This window comes from Erinaceus europaeus, chromosome 1, assembly GCF_950295315.1.
Source record: "Erinaceus europaeus chromosome 1, mEriEur2.1, whole genome shotgun sequence".
In the NCBI taxonomy this organism is placed as follows: domain Eukaryota; kingdom Metazoa; phylum Chordata; class Mammalia; order Eulipotyphla; family Erinaceidae; genus Erinaceus; species Erinaceus europaeus.
This window is the reverse complement of record NC_080162.1, coordinates 106,823,677-106,844,638: the sequence shown is the minus strand read 5'-3', so window position 1 is coordinate 106,844,638 and position 20,962 is coordinate 106,823,677. Positions and strand designations below refer to the sequence as shown.

The window sequence follows — 20,962 nt, the reverse complement described above, 5'->3', positions numbered from 1 at the left end:
TTTGGAATCAGACTGCTTCATCACTGGCTAGTTTTATTTTATTTTATTATTATTTTTTATTTATGTATTTTTGCTTCCAGGGTTATTGCTGGGGCTCTGTGACAGCACTACGAATCCACTGCTCCTGGAGGCCATTTCTCCCCACTTTGTTGCCCTTGCTGTTATTGTTGCCATTGATGTTGTTATTGGATAGGACGGAGAGAAATTGAGATAGGAGGGGAAATAGGGGGAGTGAAAGACAGACACCTGTAGACCTGCTTCACCACTTGTGAAGCAACCCCCCCCCCCCGCAAGTGGGGAGCTGGGGGCTCGAACTGGGATCCCTATACCCTTCCTAGCATGCACCATGTGCGCTTAACCCCCTGCGTTACTGCCTGACCCTCATAGTTTTGTTTTTTAAAATGGGATAATAATACTTTGATATGTACTCTCTGAGACAGTACATATCAAATATTATGTAAAAACAATGCCTGCCACATGATAAGCATTTAGATATTGTCTGTGATTATGATTTTTTTCTTGTTATAGTTTACAAGTCATATTTCTTTTCTCCCCATCAAAGAGAGCTAAGAAAATCAGAGCATCAAAGAGAGCTAAGAAAATCCCCATGGCATGGTCCTCCAATGTATAGTAAAGAATTTTTGAAAAGTTGTTTTAAAACTCTTGTAGAGCAAGAGGGAAGTGACATTCTGCTTATCTGTTTGAAATCTTAAGAGAGATAGGATGGTCTAACAGATAAGGGCACAAATTCTGGTCAAATGTCTGGGTGTGAATCTTGGAGGTCATTTTCCCCAATTATTATTATGCCCATGTTATTATTATTGTTTTATTGCTGTCATTGTTGTTGGATAGGACAGAGAGAAATGGAGAGAGGAGGGGAAGACAGTAGGAGAGAAAGATAGACACCTGCAGACCAGCTTCACTGCTTGTGAGGTGTCCCCCCTGCACGTGGGGAACCGGGGGCTTGAACTGGTATCCTTATGCCAGTCCTTGCGCTTTGCCCACTGCGCTACTTCCCGACCTCAATTATCTTCATTTATTTATTTAGTAGAGACAGAAAGAAATCGAGAGGGAAGGGTGAGATAGAGAGGGAGAGAGACAGAGACACCTGCAGCACTGTTTCACCACTTGCAAAGCTTTTCCCCTGCAAGTGGACCCAGGGCCTCGAACCTGGGTCCTTGTACATTGTGACGTGTGCACTCAACAAGGTGAGCCATCATCTGGCTCCTCAACTCTTGGGATTTCTTGAGCTCATTTCTCACCCTGGAATGGGATGGACAAAAGCTTTAAGAACTATAATTATTATTGTCTCCTGAATACCAATTACATAGTTGCTTCTTTAAAAAAATGTTTTATTTATTTATTGCTAGACAGAGGAAGAGAAATTGAGAGGGGAGGGAAAGATAGAGAGGGAGAGAGACCTACAGCCCTGCTTCACTACTTGTAAAGCTTTCCTTCTGCACATGGGTCTGCACGTGGGGACCAGGGGCTTGAACCTGGGTCCTTGTGCATTGTAATGTGTGCGCTGAACCAGGTGCGCCACTGCTTGGCCTCCCAATTACATAGTTTTTCAACATTTCCATAGTAATATAAAGGACCAGTTAGTCTGGCAGAACTTTTGGAAACCTAAAAGCCACATGATGAACTTTGGTATTATGGAACTCAGCATAATGGAACAGACTTAACAAATAATTCAGGCTGTACTTCTACCTCTATTGTGCTGTCTTCTCTGATCCTTCCTCAACTCAGCCCCACACCAGCACTGTGTCAGCCCACTTATGGGTGACAGAGGTGTAGTGGTTGGGAGGAGAGTGTGCTTTTATCTCCCCCCCCCCGTATGCATCCTTACATAAGTTTTTTTTTTTTTTAAGATTTATTCACTAATAAGAGAGAAGGAGGAGACTAGAACACTACTCTGTAACATGCGATGGCGGGGAACTCATGCTTTTGATTTCATGCTTTATTCTATTAGCTACCTCCCAACTCACCTGTTGTTATTAATGTCCTTTGGGGGCCTTTTGCACCTTACAGCCTGGGATGCTTGTGTCCAAACACTGTAGATTTCAATGAATGTCCAGCTCCCCAGCATGTAGGTGGCCACTAGATCAATTACATCTTTCCTTGATTGAATCACACACCACACAGGATGAGCCTCTGCCTTACAGAAACCATATAGCACAGGAACTGAAGTTCAGAGCTTTCTGCCAACACTGAGCCAGAGGGGGAAAGTGAAAAACCTCCAGTTAGTCATGTTTGGGTGATAGAAGTTGTTACTATAAAGCTTCTGAGCCAGGAGTTAAAAGAAAAAAAATGCAGGGAAAAAAAAATCCTAAAATAGCAATAAAATGTGGTTTTTTTTCTTTAGCATTTGGGCCTACTATAATATTTTTTATCTGTTCTTTATTAAAAAAAAAAAAAAAAACAAGATCAGAAAAGAAAACACAAGTAGAACCTGAAATGGAATTGGCATATCGCACCAAAGTAAAAGACTCTGGGGTGGGTGGGTGGGGAGAATATAGGTCCAAGAAAGATGACAGAGGACCTAGTGGGGGTTGTATTATTATATGGGAAACTGGGGGATGTTATGCATGTACAAACTATTGTATTTACTATTGAATGTAAAACATTAATTCCCCAATAAAGAAATTTTTTTAAAAAACTCCACCCCCATAGCTTATGAATCAATTAAAAAAAAAAATCAAAAGTTCAAGGGCCGGAGTAAGGATCCCAGTCCGAATCCTCGGCTCCCCACCTGCAGGGGAGTCGCTTCACAATGGTGAAGCAGGTCTGCAGGTATCTATCTTTTCTCCCCCTCTGTCTTCCCCTACTCTCTCCATTTCTCTCTGTCCTTTCCAACATCAATGACATTTATAACAACAATGACGATAAAACAACAAGGGCAATAAAAGGGGGGGAAAAAAGCATATGTTACTACTTCCAAATGCCCTTCCTAAAAAAAAATTAATTAAATAAAAAATAAAACATTAATAAACTGAAGAGTTGGATCTTCTCAGTTCACTAGTTATTATATTTAATTAGCTACTTTATCTACAGAGTTCTGGTCATGGGAACTGTGTGGAATTGTACCCCTCTTATCCTTTGGTCTTGTCATTATTTCCATTTTATAAATAAATAAAAAAATAACAATAAAAAGAAAGAAAGGGAGAAAAACAGAGAGACACCTACAGCACTGCTTCACCACTTGCAAAGCTTTCCCCCTGCAGGTGGGGATTGGGGGCTTGAACCTGGGTCCTTGTGCATTATCACATGTGCAACCAGGTGCGCCACCACCTGGCCCCAGTTCATTTATCTTTTCTATCGTTGCTGGGACTTCACCATACTTGGCTGATTTTTTTTTTTTTTCCCAGATAGAAAGAGAGATGGTGGGATCTCAGCACCAAAGTTCCTTCCATTGTCGTGTGTGCTTGAACTCCCATAGTCTCTTCAAATGGAATTAAATGAGTCAGAGGGCCTGTTTCATCTTAAGACTTTATTGTCTACGTGGCTTTCTGAGCTATCTTTCCCCTGATCTGATCTAGCCCTATAGCCATGTCTCTGAATCTTCCTCAATTCGGAGTCATTGTTTTTTGTATCTTTCCTAACTGGAAGGGGCGGGGGGGAAGAAAGAAAGAGAAAAAAAAAGGTTTTATATTTGTTTTAATTTGTACTTTTTAAATTTAATTTTATTATTTAAATCATACAGGAGTCCCCTGGGTATTGGTGCAGTGGTTAAGGCACTGGACCCTTAAGTGTGGGTTCCTGGCTTCTATCCCTGGTGTTACATGCATCAGAGTGACACTCTGTTACTCATTCTTTCTCCTCTTCCCCACTCATTAATAAACAAATCTTGAGAGAGAGAGAGAAAAGCTAGAGTTCCACTCTGGTACATGTGCTGCCAGGAATCAGTTGTGAACTATTTAAAGCAAATTCTTTATTAGACTGGTTGAAAGATTTACTCAGCTGGCAATTTGTATTAGTGCTTTTTCTTTTTTAGTCTCCCAGGTTATCACTGGAGCTGGGTGCCTGCACTATGAATCCACTGCTCCTAGAGGTTATTTTTTCTCTTTTGTTGCCCTTAATGTTTATTGTTGTTGTTATTATTATTTTTGTTGTTATTGTTTTCATTGTTGTTGGATCCCCGGGGGCTAGCAACAACAGTAACTACCACAATAAAACAACAAGGGCAACAAAAGGGAATAAATAAATAAATATATATTTTAAAAAGTTCAAGCTTGTTATGTTTCTAGGGACCTTAAACAAATTGAACAGCCTGTTCCATTGTTTGATCAAAGAGTTTTGTTTTGTTCCTTACTGGGAAGGCACCAAGGTAATGCTGACCTGGCTAGCCTCTCCATAAAGTTAAGCTCTCTAATTGGAATCCATCTTTCTTGTATGCTCACTGTGTGACCTAGGTTCTCGTGTACTATTCCTGCATAAGGAAGTGGGAACATAGTGGTGGGTGGTAGATTAAAAGACCCATTGTATCTAGGCAGGTACCATAACTTTCCATTTATTAATTATGCTATGTGAGGTTGCCCCTCCACTGTGGGAACCACCAATCTTTCTCTGTATTTTAGGGGGAATACTAAAGGAAGCGGTATAGATAAAGGGGAAAACATTTTTTCCTCTTGGAGTCTCCTAAAAAATTCTGCATTACTGGCATTGCTTGTTCCATTATCATCAGTCTTACAGAGTGCAGTGCAGGTTTTGTCATTACTTTTGTTATTGGTCAGGCTCTGAGCCTGGCCATAGGTAAATATTATTAAGACCACACAGAGCTTAATCCCAAGCCCTATACATAACAAAAGGCAAGGTGGTTTCAGTTTGGCCTGGAGAGTCTAGCCGTGCTGAACTTCCTGCGAAGCTGGTACTGTGTCGAGCAGCTCACATGGTGGTGCCTGTGCTTGCATCAGTTGGATAGGACAGAGAAAAATCGAGAGTTGAGGGGAAGATGGGGAGAGAAAGAAAGATACCTGCAGACCTGCTTCACTGCTTGTGAAGTGACCCCCCTGCAGGTGGAGAGCCGGGGACTTGAACTGGGATCCTTATTCCAGTCCTTGCTCTGAGTACTATGTGCGCTTAGCCTACTGCGCTACCGCCAGGCCCCTGGTGCTGTTTTTTTAATTGATTTATAAGAGCACTCTATTTGCCAGTCTCCTTTCAGAGGCAGCCCTAGATGCTTGGATATTTCTCTCACTCATGTCACTTTTCTCACCATAGATCCTAAACCTGACCCAGGCCCTGAAAGACAACAAGAGTCCCTTGCACCTCGTCCAGATGCCACCTGTGATTGTTGAGACGGCCCGTTCACACCAACGGTCTGCGAATGAATCCTACACACAGAGCTTTCAGAGTCGGAAGCCCTTCTTTTCCTGGTGGTAGCACCAGAGGTGGAAAAGGCAAATTGTCTGAGACTTGGGCTGGGAGGAAGCCTGGGGAGCAGGTTGTAAGGAAAGCCAGAGGAGCAGGTGGAGAGCAGGACTTCTCCGAGCACTGGGAGAAGCACAGGCCAAGGGACGCTGCTTGCTCTTGGGCTTCGATAAGTGCCAAGGAGGGCTGGAGCTCCTTGCAAGTATTCCTGATTCTGCGGAAGGAGAATCCCCCCTCCTAGCATCTCCTGTGAACTGGCCGGGAAATCCCCTTTCCTCCCTGACACCCTACTGTTGCAATTCCTTGTTATATTCTGCATCAGAAAAATGTAATAATAACAGAAAGAAGTTTAAATGCTAGTAGCAAAACCCAGGCAGAATCCTAGATCCTCTTGTCAGAAGCCTCTGATCCAGACCTATATTTGCATGGGCCCAGACACTCGGGTGCCTGGCTGTTCCTCACCCCCATGGACCAAGGCAGCTGGGTGACTCCAGAGCCACCTCCCTACTTTTTTTTTTTCCTCCTTTACCAAATCGTCTTCCCTTTTCTCTCCCACCAGTGCAATAGGCTGGCTGAGAGCCTCCAAACACACTTTCCAGAGCAGAGATCCTTTTACTCTAGGATTCCCATCAGTTCTGCTTATGGTCATACTGATGGCTCTGCTCCCTGTCTTCCTTGGGATCCAGCCTTACTAGTTGAGATATGCAGCTTGCCTGCCACTGTCAAAGGCAGGAGTGGGGAAGTGGACTCACCAGCATGTAGAAGTGAGTCTCATGACCTAAGGATATGCTGGGAGCCCAGGGTAAATGTAGCCTTGCTTCCTTGTGTCCTTGGCTCTAGTCAGAGATGATAAACTCTTCTAGTCCTCTCATTTTCCCCTGTTGTTATATGTATGATTCCCCCCACCCCCTTTTCAGCTCTCTTGATTTAGGAGTTTAGTTCTGGATTCTGGGGCAGGTCTCAGCTATTAACAGGACAAGATAATAGATCCTTGGACTTCTTTTTATTCTATCACTGCTGCTTTGTGCAGGTAACAGAGCTTATCTCTGCTTCCTAACCAGTGGCTTCCCTTTACTTCCTGACTTCTCGGCCCAGGCCAGTTTTCAAGCCTTCTTAAGAAAGGCAGGGCCCAGAGGAAAGAGGCCTTCACCTTGTCCCAGTGCCTGCCCGCCTCAGTGCATCTTTCTTTTCCCATGTCCATTTCCTGAGCTGTCCCCCTTGCCAGTTGTCCAAGCCCTTTCTACACCAAAGCAAAGAATGGCTTCAGGAGGGAGAAGAGAAGTTGCTTCTATGGCCAAGGGATAGCCCTGTGGTACTGGACACTTTAAAGTTCCTGGCACTCTGCCATCGGTCAATCAGCCTTGGAGAGAGACTATCTTGAAGGTTTGACAAACCAAAGAAGGGGGGAGAGGACAATGGCCAAGTACCCTTTGCCCAGCTCCTGCCAATAGGAGGTAGAGCAGAGATGTGCAGCCCTCTCAGCAGTGCCAAGTCAGTCTCCTTCCCCTCAGCCTCCAGGAACCAGCTTGTCCTGGGCTACCACCCTGCTAACAAGAAGAGTCTCCGCAACCAGTACACATGTCCTCCCTGCGGAGAAGGCACAGCTTCCCACCTGTCCCAGCCCTGACAGTCCCATTCAGCACCCCTGGACTTTGGCCTTAGCCTTGGGGAGTGGGTTTGTGAGAATGCCTTGTCCTCAGACTGCAGGAGCAGCTGAGCTCCCAGGGCCTGAAGGGGAACTCTGCATAGTCATTTTACACATGTGACAGCCCCTGTCAGGGGAACCTACGATCTCTAAAGAGGAGCCTGGTTGCCTTGCACAGCCAGGCTGATCTGCACATTGTACCTATCCTTATCAGCTCTGTGACTGAGAGGAAATTGGGGTCCACCCATATTAGAGGGGACTGGGCCCAGGCATGGTGGGTGAAAGTGCCAGGCATCCTTTCCTGGCCTGCCCATTCCCCCCTGAAATCTATGCTCGAGTTGCCTTGAATGTGGGCTTTTAGAGAGGCAGGGGTCCAGAGTGCCAGGATAAGCCTTTGGGTGGCCCTCTGGCAGCCATAGGCCCTGTCCCCTGTGTCAGGGAGAAGAGGCGGGGCTGAGAGAGTGCTGCTGCCTCGGTATTGTTCTAATGCACTGTAGAAATTGTATTTAAATCAATGCAAATGTATGAAGAACAAATCCAATTCTGACCTTTGTTGTCCTGTTTTCTTTGGTGGAAGAAAAACAAGGTGGAATAAGGTCTTATGGACAAGGAACCCTGTGTTTTCATGGAGTTGATGAAATAGAGTTCTTGACACTACTTCCTTCTAGAAGAAAATATGGCTGAGAATCAAAAATTTCAGCTTATTTGACGTCTAAACCAGACCTGAAAGTACACTGACATGAAGCTGTTTGCAGTCAGCATGTATTCCTGTTAATAGGAATATTTGTTATCATTCATCTCTTTTGCTATATTTTTCTTTTAAAGATTTTATTTATTTTTAAGTTTTTTTTTCCCCCATGGAGGTACTTTATTTTGGTTAAGCAGAAAGATTTTTTTTTTTTTTTTAACCAGAGCACTGCTCAGCTCTGGTTTATGGTGGGATCAAGGATTGAATTTGGGACTTAAGAGCCTCAGGCATGAGAGTCTTTTTGCATAACCATTATTTTATCTCCCCTGCCCAGATTTTATTTATTCATGGAGAATGATAGGCAGAGATATAGAATCACTCTTATCAGCTGCTAGGGATTGAACTTGGAACCTTGTACTTGAGAGTCCAGTGCTCTATCCACTGCTTCACCTCCCAGACCACTGAGATGTTTCTCTATTAGGGTATTTGCACTGACTGCTTGCTAAAATCCAAACAAATTCTGAGTCTCAAAATCATCAAGTCCTAAAGGGTTGGTGTAAGAAATATGAGTCAATTTCCCTCTCTCTCTCTCTTTTTTTTTTTTTTTAACATTTATAGGATTTAATGAACCCTCCTGTGTGGTTTCAAGCAACCAGGACACAGCCTTCTCCAACACCTTTAATCTCAGCTCTTTTACTGAAAAATTTGGCTTTCACAATGACAGGCTGCTTTGGGAACTTTCCCTTCCCAAGAACTTTGTAGTGGCTTGACCGCACCACATCAGGGATAGGAGCAGCTCTAGTTTTCTTTTTGGTGGCATTTTCCTGTGTCTGCTCACTGACTAGGGTCCATAGTTTATCCAGGTTGACAGTTGGGCAGAAACTCTTCTTCTAGCGTTTGCCCTTCTTCCGTAGCCAGTCAACAGCGTCAGGTTGAGCCTGATGTAAAGTTTCGAGACCTCCTTTGAATCTAGAGAGGTGGCAGTCGTTGACTATGTCGGTCATAGTCTGTCTGGAGCCGCAGGGGCAGTTCGGGTCGTCTCTGGCTCCCCAGCGATGGAACATAGCGGCGCACCAGCCATGGCCTGTTCGATAGCGATTGAGGAGGGCCCAATCATAACGTGCTAGGTCAAAGCCGGGTTGACGCTTGCAGGGGTCTGTGATGAGGTGTTTGTTCTTTACCTCAGCTGACTGCCAACTCTGTTTCCAAGAGTCTGGAACAGAGAAGTTCAGTGTAGGCGTAGGGGACCAGATTGGGTGACGAGACGTCAAGCGTTGGACAGGGTGGGCGAAGATATCCGCGTATATTGGCAGGTCCGGTCGAGCATAGACGTGGGAAATGAACTTAGATGATGCCGCATCCCGACGAATATCTGGCGGGGCGATGTTGCTAAGAACTGGCAGCCATGGAACCGGGGTGGAACGGATGGTTCCAGAAATTATCCTCATGGAGGAATATAATTTGGAATCGACCAAGTGGACATGGGGGCTACGGAACCATACTGGGGCACAGTATTCTGCAGTGGAATAGCATAATGCCAGAGATGATGATTGTAGTGTGGAAGCGCTCGCGCCCCATGAGGAGCTGGCCAGTCTTGCAATGATGTTATTCCTTGCGCCCACCTTTGCTGCAGAAACTCTGATTCCTCTTTAAGCGGTAATGTTATATACCAACTTTCCCAAAGTAACCTGGGTGATATTTTTGTCGAAGTTGATTCTGTGGTAATGCATGCCACCAGCATTACCATGGTCTCCTGGGTGCTTCTGGTGCTTGCCTTGGCTGTGGCTCATTTGGCCCTGAAGTTTCTGGGTCTTTCTGAGTGGATGGCATGTCAGCTGCCGAAAGGAAAGAGCTGGACCGATTTCTTTTCTTGACCACAAGAGGGCATCACTGCCCCTTGCACTTTGAACCAGGACTCTTAAAAGATGGATGGATAATCAAACAGAAGAGACTTGTAGAGGAGCTGAAGGCCAGTGAGCATAGAAGATGCTCCTTTTGAACCAAAGCCAGAATAGTAATAATAATAAAAAAACCCACCTTGGGCTGGGGAGAAAGCATAATGGTTATGCAAAAAGACTCATTTCTGAGGCTCTGCGATCCCAGATTCAATTCCTAGTACCACAAACCAGAGCTGAGCAGTGCTCTGGTCTCTTTCCCTTTCTATAGCTCTCATTTTTTTTTTCAGTTCTTTATTAATCAGGCTTTTTTTTTCAGCTCTCATTTAAATAAAGTGAACAAAATGTCTAAAAATAAATAAATAAATACCCCCCCCCCCAGCAGTTTAGCTCCAGGAAACCCTGTATATTGCAAGAGGTTCAAGAATGATGATTCAGCCAGGACCCCACCACGGGATGGTGGCCTGTAGGGATGAAGTCAACTCAGTAGCTCGCACCTACTACTCTGCTACCAACTCATCAAGTCCAGGAACCCACTGCCCAGTAAGCAGGGCTGACCCTGGGAGCCTTCCCCCATCTCAGTCTGACAACCTCTAAACAGGACACTGGCCCGGGGCACTCGGGATGGGATAAGAAAGAAGGAAACCAGCCCTCTTTTCCCTGCAGTGAGCCTTCTTACTCACTGCCTTAAAGAACCCACTGGATCTTCCCTTTCTATGAAAGACTCACACAGTTCTGCATGTAAATGTTTTTATTTTGCTACATAAACCTGTTTCCTTGAGCTGGCCTGACAGGGACAGACGTGGGGGCTGGCTGCTGGACCAGGGTAGTAGCAGGAAGTAGTAGCAGGAAGGCTCTGTCAGGAGTGGAGATGTGTCAGCCTGAGTGTGCATCACTCGAGTCTCCAGTGGAATGCTGTGCAGCCCGGCTATAGTGTTAGGTTGGGATGGACCAAGGCAGGGATGGCCACTACTTCTCATTCTGGTAAAAATTGAGTTCTACATAACAGAACTCAGTGGAAGCTTCAGACCTGTTCTGAATTGAACAGGTTTGTGGCAGTAATCTCTGATTTACCCACATGGGGAGTCTCTTCCATCTTTGCCTCCCTAGGTTTTCTTTGGAGTCCTTATGATCTCTGGGGAAGACACTGCCATTGTCAGCCCCATTCTCAGATCAATGTCTGATCTGATGGAGGTAGCTTGTGGGGTCAGGCTTCCTCCAGTCCTGGCGTATCCTGGCACTTGTTCTCCTGGAATTCAGGTACTGATCATCAGAAGCCATTTCCACAGCACTGCTCTGTGGGTCAGTCACTGGAGTATGGGGCTCTGGGGACCTGCAGGGCACAAGAGTATGGTACGGTAAGCCAACATGAACAGGAAGGCTCAAATAGGGAATAAACAGATCTTATTTTTATGCTGAACTATTAAGCATGATATCAGGGCCCTAAATCTGTTTTTACCCCAAAAGCAGTATCACTAGGCATGCTTTTCAGGTTTCTCTTCTATACAAGACTCAGACTAGATCAGGGTATGTGCTATTCAACATGGTTATAACTTCTTTGTCCTGGGAGTTGAGCGGTAGCACAGTGGGTTAAGCGCATGTGGCGTGAAGTGCAAGGACTGGCACAAGGATCCCGGTTTGAGCCCCCGGCTCCCCACCTACAGGGGAGTCACTTCACAGGTGGTGAAACAGGTCTGTAGGTGTCTATCTTTCTCTTCCCTTTTCTATCTTCCCCTCCTCTCTCCATTTCTCTCTGTCCTATCCAACAATGACGCCATCAATAACAACAACAATAATAACTACAACAATAAAACAAGGGCAACAAAAGGGAATATTTAAAAAAAGGAAAAAAATTAAAAAAAAAAAAACTTCCTTGTCCTGTGGTCACAGAAGGCACCATTAGTTAGTCATGGGACTAGAGGGACCAAGTAGCCTTCTTAGTATTTTGAGTAGGGATTACTAATCAATTGCAGGTGACATAAGCAACATCTTTACCACTGAGTCTAGTGGTCTGAAAAGGCCTGTTCAGGTCTAAAGTTGTGATTTTGGGCCCTAGAGAAAGCAGGCAGAAGAAGGGAGCCTGGAGTGTGACCTGCCGGGATTGTTTTAGATCAGTGGTTCAGCTCATTCTCTTGAGGCTGACTGTTCCAGGACTAGGTTTGTCACTCTCAGTGATCCTATAGTGCCTGCTATGTTTTATGTCCTATGCTTATCTCTAATCCCATAGCCAATAATTCAGTCACACTTGTTTGTGAATATCACCTGTTGTATAACATGCAGGTTAAACATTTTTTTTTTCCCTTCCAAACAATAATCACCTTCTCAAGTTGGATGGGAATTACTGCAAAATGAGGTGACACTGATATGACTTAGGCACTCCTGCCCATGCAGTTCCCAGGGTGCTATGTGACTCCTAGTAACAGGAATCTTAAGTGCCAGCCAGATGGTGGACATGAGGTAGGCAGTAGCCAGCAGTGAGTCGAGGTCACAGCCAGGACTGGTGGAATGGACACTGCTAGTGCTGTCCTCTGTCCCAGGAACCTACTTGAGCCGGCTGCAGTGGTGGAGTGAATGGCCCAGGGGCTTCTGCCTCGGGGGCCTCTTCCTGCGCAGCCTCCTCAAGGCTTCTGCTACCCGGTGGTCCCCCGCACACTCCCAGATGATCTGTGCCCGTTCCTCGGCCAGCTGGTCCCCACAGCGCTGAAACAGGCCCTGGATCTGCAGCAGCTCAGTGCCCTGGAAGATGTTGGCTGAGGCCTGCTTTCGGCCCCGGCCTTCAGTTGGGGGTTGCCAGGGGGGCGGCTCACTCACCACTGAGGCTGGGGTGCCCATTCTAGGTGCTCTGAGGAAGGAAAGCATGGAGAGACATTAGCTTAGAATGACTCCCTAGCCCCACCCCAAATCAGGGAGTCCTGTCTAATGCAAGGGCTTCTGGTGCTTCTCTACAAGCCAGAGAAGACTAAGTCGCTCTGATTTTGCCAGTGCACCCTGGGCAAATAACTCTGATAGCCACATTTTTTTTTTTTTATCATAAAGTACTATGTGTCTGACATGTGTTATCTAACTTACAAGTCACAGAAACCTGGGAGGTAAGAATTGTCCCTGCATTACAAATGAAGTCCAACTAGGGTTGAATGATACTGTCACAGTCACAAAGCGAATTGTTAGGTTGTGGAGCCAGAAATAGAGCCCAGGTTTGTCTGGCCTGACGTTCACACAGACCCCAGGAGACCCAGGCAGGGCCTGGTGGCAATGCCAAGAGCAGTGTGAATGTGTTGGTGTCACCCTCTGCTGTGAGAGCTGTGCTCACATCACATCACTGATACGTGAGCACCACCCCATGAGGTAGGTGCTTTTGTCTTTGTGTCCCAGATGAGGAAACCTAATTACAGAGCCCTGCTCTCTCTGAGGTTCTGGAGTTGTACCACCAGCCTGGAACCCCCCCCACCCACCCCCTATTCAGCTGCCCCTGATGCTTCCTAGCCAGGGTGACCTGCCACACTGCAGCTGCTTCCTGTGTCAGCCTGTCAGGTGCTACCAGCACCACCTTAACAGGGTTGCTGTGACTAATGAGTGAAGACACAAAGTACTAAGGACAGTATGTGATGTGTGTGCTTTTCCTTCTGAAAATGAAAGAGTCAGCTTGCCTTTTTTTCAGGATTCTGGGGTGAACCGAGTCCATAGAATTTTCAAGCCCTGTATGAAGGAGATCAGTCAGATCTAACTACCATTCAGAGGGCCACAGGGAAATGGAGGCAGACAAAGAGGATTAGAATATGACATTATGGGGGCCAGGTGCTGGCACACCCAGTTGAGTGCAATCAGGTGCAAAGACCTGGACTCAAGCCCCCCTCCCCATCATGTTCATGAGGTGGAAATGAGATGATTTCCTTTGGCTTTGAATAACCAAGGCATAAGCATTTCACCCAGCTCCCCACTCTAGTCTCTAGTATAGCCTGAGAGAGACCTGAGAGCCAGCAAAATCGCTCACCTGTATAGTGTGCCTGCTTTGCCATGTGTTCAAGCCTGGCCCCCACAGCACTGGAGAAAGCTCTGGTGCTGTGGTGTCCCCCACCCTGCCTGGAATAGTAAAGCCTAGTAATGACCAAAATAATAATAAAAACAATAATGATACATAACAGTAAATAATGAGAGAACAGAGCACTGCTGGGTCATGTGCTGAGGATCCAACCCAGGCCTAAAGCATGCAAAGCATGTCTTCTACCTCCTCGGTCACATTACTGGCTGATCAAAGGACCTGATAACTGAAATAAGCCCACAGAAGATTGACACAGTTTAATTTCCTAAGAATTACACTTAAATAAAAACCTTGAACGGGAATTTTAAAAGCTGCTTCTCCTTTGGTACTAAGATGGGAATTCAGCTAAAACCGGTTAGGCATGGTAGTTACACCTCCAGAGCTGGGTGACACATACCCAGGCAACTCAGACCACCAAAGGGACAGGAAAGTCAGCTGTGGAGTGCCTTGTTCTCAAAGCAGCTGGAGGATTAGACATTGCTGTCATCCTGTCAGTTCAGAGGAACAGACATAGCTCCCAGTACAAGTGACTCAGCCAAGGCTAGACTATGGTCTAAGTGATGAATACAGAGCCCAGGCTTATAAGCCACTCTGAATCATTACAAAAAATACATGGTTTTTTTGAAATTTTTTAAAAAATATTTTATTTATTTTATTAATGAGAAAGATACGAGAGAGAAAGAGCCAGACATCACTCTATGCTATTGGGGATTGAACTCAGGACCTCATGCTTGAGAGTCTAGTTTCTTAGCCACTGCACCACCTCCTGGACCACAAATATATGTTTGTTTTTGTCCTTTTACCAGACAATGCTCAGCTCTGGCTTGTGGTGGTACTAGGGATTGAACCTGGGACCTTTGGTGCCTCAGGCATTAAAGCCTTTTTGCATAACCACTATGCTATATATCTCCCTAGGCCTCAGTGAACTGCCTTCTGTTTGTTCATCAGTGGAATTCACTGCTCCAGACAGACTTTTTATTTTTTCTGCCACCTGGATTACTGCTGGGGCTCAGTGTTTGCATGCTGAGTCCTCAGCTCCCAGATAAGACAGACATTGAGGGAGGAGGAGCAAGGGAAGGGGAGGAGTAGGAGGGACATCTGCACCACAGCTTCATTGCTTGTGAAGCTTCCCCATCTGCAGATGGGGACTAGGAGTTTGAAACCTTGTACATGATAATGTGTGCTCTCTATCACATATGTCACTGCCCAGCCCCTCCAGATAGACTTTTGCAAGTAGACAGGAACAGAGGGAAAGATACCATAGCACCAAAGCTTCCCTCAGAGCAGTTGGGGGTCAGGCTGGAACCTGGGTCATGCCCAAGATAGAACAAGTGTACTATCCATGCAAGCTATCTGGTAGACCTTGAGGTGCCTTTCTGGCTAGTCGGCTCCAAGCACACATCTTCACAACTCTAGTGTGAGTTGCTGTTGCTATTCCTACACACTTTACAGTGGGAGGGAGTAGGGGGTCTTCCAATAGGAAGGAAGAGCAATGAGTTGTGTCATAAGCAAGGCGGGAGTGGGGTCACAGAATTTATTTTAATCTTTCTGCTCTTGTCAGGACTGGTGGCTGGGTGGCAGGCTGTCCCTGCCTCAGACACATGGTACCCTGAAGAGGAAGAGCACCAGTTTTCACAAAGACATCTGGAACTGCAACCCAGCTCTGTGCACAGCACTGGCATGTGAGTCAGAGGACTGGGTTTAAGCCACAGTTCTTCCACTGAGAGGCCTCGGGCCTGTTGCAAGCCTCTTTGGGCCTGCTTTCCTCTTACATTCCTGGGGAACAGGTCCGTGCTGGTGCTCTCTGAGGGTGTGTGCAGTGGGGAGTCAGTGACTCCACAAGCAGGATGGGCTTGCTTGTTGGCCAGGGCCTCAGAGCAACACCTAGGACAGGTCTCTCTAATTAGGTACCTAAGGAGTACTTCCCCTTCTCTGTCTTCCTTGAAACCAGATAGCATTTTTTTAGCTGTAAGTGATGGGGTCTGGGTCTGACAGAAAACGAGAACTCATAACCTGGAAGGTGGCACAGCTGCTAGGACACTGGGCTTTATTGCATGAGGTCCTGAGTTCAATCCCCAGCAATACATGTGCCAGAGTGATACTCTGGTTCTCTCTCTCTCTCATTAAAAGAAAAGAAGAAGAGGAGGAAGAAAAGGAGAAAGAGAGAGAATGGGAGGAGGAAGAGAAGAAGAGGAGGAAGAATGAGACTGGGAAGAGGAAGAGGAAGAAGAATAGACTAAGCAGTGGTACACCCGGTTAAGTGCACACACTACAGTGTGGAAGGACCTGGGTTCAAGCACCTGGTCCCCACCTGCAGGGCTGCAGGTGTCTGTCTCTCTTCCACTCTGTCTCCCCCTACCATCTCAATTTCTCTGTGTCTCTATCCAATAATAAATAAATGGAGGAGGAGGAGGAGGAGAAGAAGAAGAAGGTGGCAGCTGGGGAGACTGTAAAAGGCTTTCATGCCTACAGCTCCGGGGCCCCAGGTTTACTCTCTAGCACCATCATAAGCCAGAGGTGAGCAGTGTTATGGTCAGTTTCTATCTTTCTCTCTGGATCTCTCACTAAAATAAATAAAATATTAAGAACAAAACAAACAAAAACATAGGAAGGGGTGGCTGGTGGTGCACCTGGTAGAACGCACACACCACCCAGGTTCAAGTCCCCAGTCCCCACCTTCAGGAGGAAAGCTTCACAAATGGTGAAGCAGTGCTGCAGGTATGTCTCTTTCTCTCTACCTATCTCCTCCTTCCATACTGATTTATCTCTGTCTCTATCCAATAAATAAATATTAAAAGAGGAGAAGAGCTCTAGGCTGGCAATAACTGAGTCCAAGGCAGATTCCTAGGGTCTCCTGAGATGAAGGGAGAAGGGGCACTGTCCCTCTTATACCTATGGACTCTCACCCATTCACTGGGGAGAATGGCAGCAAAAAGTAAAAAAGTAGCAGTAGCTGCCTCAGGGAAGAAATGGCTTAGAGACTGACTCTCATAGCTTTCCCCCACCCCCACCCCTACCCCTGCTGGCATTCATGGTATTGCCCCAGCCACTGAGTTACAGCAACACAACATGTATGAGAATCTTAGTCTCCAACCTCATCCATGCCTTTCTTTCTTTCTTTATTTATTTCCCTTTGTTGCCTATGTTGTTTTACTGTTGTAGCTCTTATTGTTGTGGTTATTGATGTCGGTGTTGGATAGGACAGAGAGAAATGGAGACAGGCGGGGAAGACAGAGTGGGGAGAGAAAGACAGACACCTGCAGACCTGCTTCACCGCTTGTGAAGTGACTCCCTTACAGGTGGGGAGCCGGGGGCTCGAACTGGGACCCTCACGCCCGCCCTTGCACTTTGTGCCACCTGCACTTAACCCGCTGTGCTTCCGCCGGACTCCCCATCATACCTTCCAATTTTGAGGTTTTTTTTTTTTTTTTTCGCCTCCAGGGTTATCACTGGGGCTCACTGCCAGCACTATAAATCCACTGCTTCTGGAAGCCATTTTTTGTTTTTTATTTTAATTTTTTCATTTTATTGGGTAGGACAGAGAGAAATTGAGAGGGGAGAGGGAGACAGAAAGGGACATAGAAGGATAGACACCTGCAGACCTGCTTCACTGCTTGTAAAGCCACCTACCCCCTGGCAGGTAGAGAGCTGGGGGCTCAAACTGGGATCCTTCTGCGGGTCCTTGAGTTTTGTACTATGTGCGCTTAATGCAGTGTCATTGCCTGACATCCAGATTCCAAAGGCTTTTCACTCTTAGCTCTTATACTGGGATTCAAATAGAATGAGGCTAAATTTTAAGTAATATTCATGAACTAAAAAACAAATCAAAGTATGTCTCAGAGGACTCAATGGTAAGCTGGGAAAAGAGAATCAGAAGGAACGTTTCCCATCTCATTCAGTGCACTGAGTAGCTACTCACCCTGTAATTTCCTGCACCACACCTGAATGCAGGAAAGTCAGTGTTTACTTGAACAATGGTACATTTTAGAAGTGGAAAAATGAAACCACAAGGATATTAAAATTACAAATGGATCTTTCATTTCTGAAGATAAGCATGAGTCTATGAGCAAATGAGTAAAGGCTCATTGCAAAATGCCTCAGGCTGGGTTATAAATGAACCTCAAAGTAAATATCAAAGACTGAAAATGACGAAGTTCAGCTTGTTTGAAAGCAGGCAGTAAATGAGTGGCAGAACTCTAAACAGTGATTCACCACACAATGAATTTGCAATGTGTAAGTGTGGTGCACTATTGAGTGTCCCTTGGATACGTCAGAAGCATCAGAACCCAGTGTGGGAGTAGCGTGGCAACTAGTTCATCTCTTAGCTCACCACCTAAGGAGAACCCTGGTGATGGCAATGACCTCTGAAATAGGAAGTTAAGGGTCTCTGAGCAAAATAACTAGAGGCACTGGCTGGAGGCCCAAATCAACTCTTATGGTCCTGGCCTGCTTCCAAGCACTGAAAAGTCACTGGACAGCAGCCAAATGGGAGGCTCAGTTCAAATAGCTGAGTGGGCCCTCCCAGCCTGCAGGGGCTAACTTCAACCAGGGGCACCTCAAAGGAGTTGACACAGTGACCTTTGACTCTATACTCAGGAAGATGGAGGAACAAATTGGGTCCCTCCCTTAGATTTATTCTCAGATATAGCCTGGAAATAAACTGCCATCAGGTCTAGGAATAACTCCTATTTATTTTTAAGTTTTATTAACTATTATTAATTAATTTATTTTTAACCAGAGCAGTGCTCAGCTCTGGCTTATGATGGTGCTGAGAACTGAACCTGGAACCTGGGAGACTCAGCCATGAAACTGTTTGCATAGCCATTATGCTATCTCCCCTAAGAATAATTTTTTTTCAAGAGTTCAAGAATGTAATTGTGGTTGTGCTAGTAGTCCATGGATAACCTTGGCAAACTTCAAGTTTTCCCCTTCCTCGATTTTCTCGTCATCAAAGACATGAGAATTATGGCTTTAAAAAAATATTTATTTTCCCTTTTGTTGCCCTCATTATTTTTATTATAGTTATTGATGTCATTGTTGGATAGGACAGAGAGAAATGGAGAGAGGAGGGGAAGATAGAGAGGGGGAGAGAAAGATAAACACCTGCAGACCTGCTTCACCTCTTGTGAAGTGACTCCCCTGCAGGTGGGGAGCCGGGGGCTTGAACCGGGATCTTTATGCAGGTCCTTGCGCTTTGCCCCACCTGCGCTTAACCTGCTGCGCTACCTCCCGACTCCCTCTTCCCCCCCACCCCCTCACCACCAGGGTTTTACTGCCCTCGGCTGACTTTTTCAGATAGGGAAGTCATCACAGTACCGAAGCTACCTCCAGAGTGGTGGGAACCAGGCTACGGTAAAGCAGGAGCACCATGTCAAACTGAGTTATCTTGCCTGCCAGGGAATAAATAGCAAAGGGCTAAAGGGAAATAAAGTATGCAAAAGCATCTGCCCCTGTACATCACATCATGAATGGTGGAAGGAAAAGGTTGTTCAACCATAGCAACTATAGAATGAGACACTATCATTTCCATCATTACCATCCTGAGACCTCTCCCCCCTTTAAGGGTGGGAGAGTCTGCATTCTTGTCAGAAGAGGGCAAAAGGTTCATCTGTGAATTTTTAAATAGGAGCACTGGTCAGCTCTGACTTACAGTGGTGCGGAGGAATTGAACCTGGGATTTAGGAGCCTCCGTCAGGCATAAAAGTCCTATGCTATCTACTCCCTTACCTATGAATTTTCAATTCATAGTTGCCATTGACATAGCTGTCACTGTCAAGCGTGAACAGCACACTGAAATAGGCAACTCTCCTCAAACACCTCTAAGAGGAGGTGGGACCATGACACTCCTCACTTTACAGATATTTAAAAAAAAAAAGCTCAGAAAGGTTAAGCATCTGTGCTTAGTGGTGGGAGGTGATGAGGCTGGGTAGTCTGGTCCCAGTGCCCACGTCCTCAGCCACAGTGATCTGTGCGCCTTCAGATGGTGGATGAGGTCTTGGAGGGGGCGCCCACTCGAACCTCTTAGAACCTGCTATCTGCTTCTGCGGGTGTTCGAGGGCGCAGGGCTCCCCGCCAGCCTCCGCGCCCCGCCCCGCGGGGATTCAGGGCGATCACTCACCACGCTGACTGACAGCACTCCCAGACTTGGAGACCAGATGGAGCGCGCAGCCCGGATGCTCGCACCCTGGCGCCTGCCACGGCCTAGAGCGGCTCCCGCTTCCTGCAGCCTAAGTGATCACCGGGACCGGGCGCAGGACAGGAGCCGGGGCGGGTTGTTCGGGCCGAGGTCACACCGAGACAAGCCCAGCAGGAATCGGCCTCGGGGCCTCAGCCGTGGCTGCTCTGCAAGAACGACCGGTCCCAAGTGGATCTGCCGTTCGGGCGTCGGCGGCAACCCGGCTCTGACGGCCCGCCCATCCGCTCGCACGCACGATCTCCGGGCAGCGGACCTACGTAGCTACCAGATGCCTGAGGCAGAGGCCACCTCGGTCTCCGCCGCCGCTCCCCGGAGAACGCGCCCCGCTGCCCCGGAGTAGCCAATCGTTGGCCGAGCTTCGGTGAGCGCTCCGAAGGGTGAGCCTTCCAAACTCGAACGCTAGAACCTCCAGCCAATCAGTGGTCGCGGAGGGCCAAGAGGCGTGTCACGACTCCACCCTCTTCCCCAGCTGCCGGCCCCGAAATCCGAGTGCGAAGCTTCCCCGGGTCCAATCAACGGCGGGACAGCGTTGTGGGCGTGTCCTCCCGGGCGCTTCCCTCCCCTCCAACCCCCCCAGCCGCCCTAGCGCAGCGCCCAGAGGCGCCCCCTTCATTGACGTCAGTCCTCTGGGAGAGCGCGGTTTTACTGGCGCGGGAGCCGGGCGGGGCCGCATTCCTGCCAAGGGGTGAGGCATAGGGCCTTGCAGATTATACGTGATGAGCACCTCTGCCTCTGAGACCTGCAAGCCAACCTGCAGCTCCTATAGACTCACCTCCCAGACCTCTGGCTTTGAGCGAGAAAGCAAAGTTGATGAGGGAGTCAGATCTTGGGGTTCAAAGGCCAGAAAATTTGGGTTCCGCTCAGGGTGCCGCTGATGAGGCAGCACAGTCCACCCCACCAGAGTCTATTAGGAACCCACCCTGTCTTTCACAGGCAGTGTAGCGAATCTAAATCTTCACTGTCCTGGGCAAGTCAGCAGCCTGCTAAAGGAGGCAGACATTAAATAGCCAAGTTGAGCCTAGGAGACAGTATAGTAGTCATGAAAAAGATTTTCATGCCTGAGGCTCTGAGGTCTCAGGTTGGATCGCCTCACTGCAATAATCTAAAGCTGAATGTTGCTCTGGTTAAA

At 47.0% G+C, this 20,962-nt stretch overlaps 2 protein-coding genes and 1 pseudogene across 4 annotated transcripts in view; 1 reads left to right on the top strand and 2 right to left on the bottom strand.

The window, feature by feature from the left end:
- The window catches only part of PI4K2A (phosphatidylinositol 4-kinase type 2 alpha), a 36,147-nt gene extending 28,585 nt beyond the window's left edge, over positions 1-7,562 (top strand). For both annotated transcript variants that reach the window (XM_016195020.2, XM_007538587.3), the window contains one exon: positions 5,221-7,562. In XM_016195020.2, the coding sequence (XP_016050506.1) occupies positions 5,221-5,382 (162 nt within the window). In that variant the 3' untranslated portion in view covers positions 5,383-7,562. The remainder of the gene's footprint in view (positions 1-5,220) is intronic.
- A 746-nt stretch (positions 7,563-8,308) lies between these two features.
- On the bottom strand, positions 8,309-9,731 carry LOC103127710 (large ribosomal subunit protein uL15-like; annotated as a pseudogene).
- A 600-nt stretch (positions 9,732-10,331) lies between these two features.
- AVPI1 (arginine vasopressin induced 1) lies at positions 10,332-20,336 on the bottom strand. 2 transcript variants are annotated; one of them, XM_016195017.2, is made up of 3 exons: positions 19,877-20,336; positions 12,144-12,440; positions 10,332-10,931 (listed from the first exon to the last, which is right to left on the bottom strand). In XM_016195017.2, exons 2-3 carry the CDS (start codon positions 12,428-12,430, stop codon positions 10,772-10,774), a joined length of 447 nt encoding a protein of 148 aa, XP_016050503.1. In that variant the 5' UTR covers positions 12,431-12,440; positions 19,877-20,336; the 3' UTR covers positions 10,332-10,771. The 2 variants fall into 2 exon arrangements, with proteins under 2 accessions (XP_016050503.1, XP_007538648.1); XM_007538586.3 differs by having other exon boundaries at positions 19,756-20,324.
- Between the last annotated feature and the right edge of the window lie 626 nt (positions 20,337-20,962).

What these genes read in the sequence shown, in the direction of transcription:
- AVPI1 (XM_016195017.2), bottom strand. Translation starts at nt 12,430, where the DNA reads ATGGGCACCCCAGCCTCAGTGGTGAGTGAGCCGCCCCCCTGGCAACCC. An exon ending in CACCACTGCAGCCGGCTCAA is followed by an intron (nt 10,932 to 12,143) that starts GTAGGTTCCTGG and finishes TGTGCCCTGCAG; the next exon opens with GTCCCCAGAGCCCCATACTC.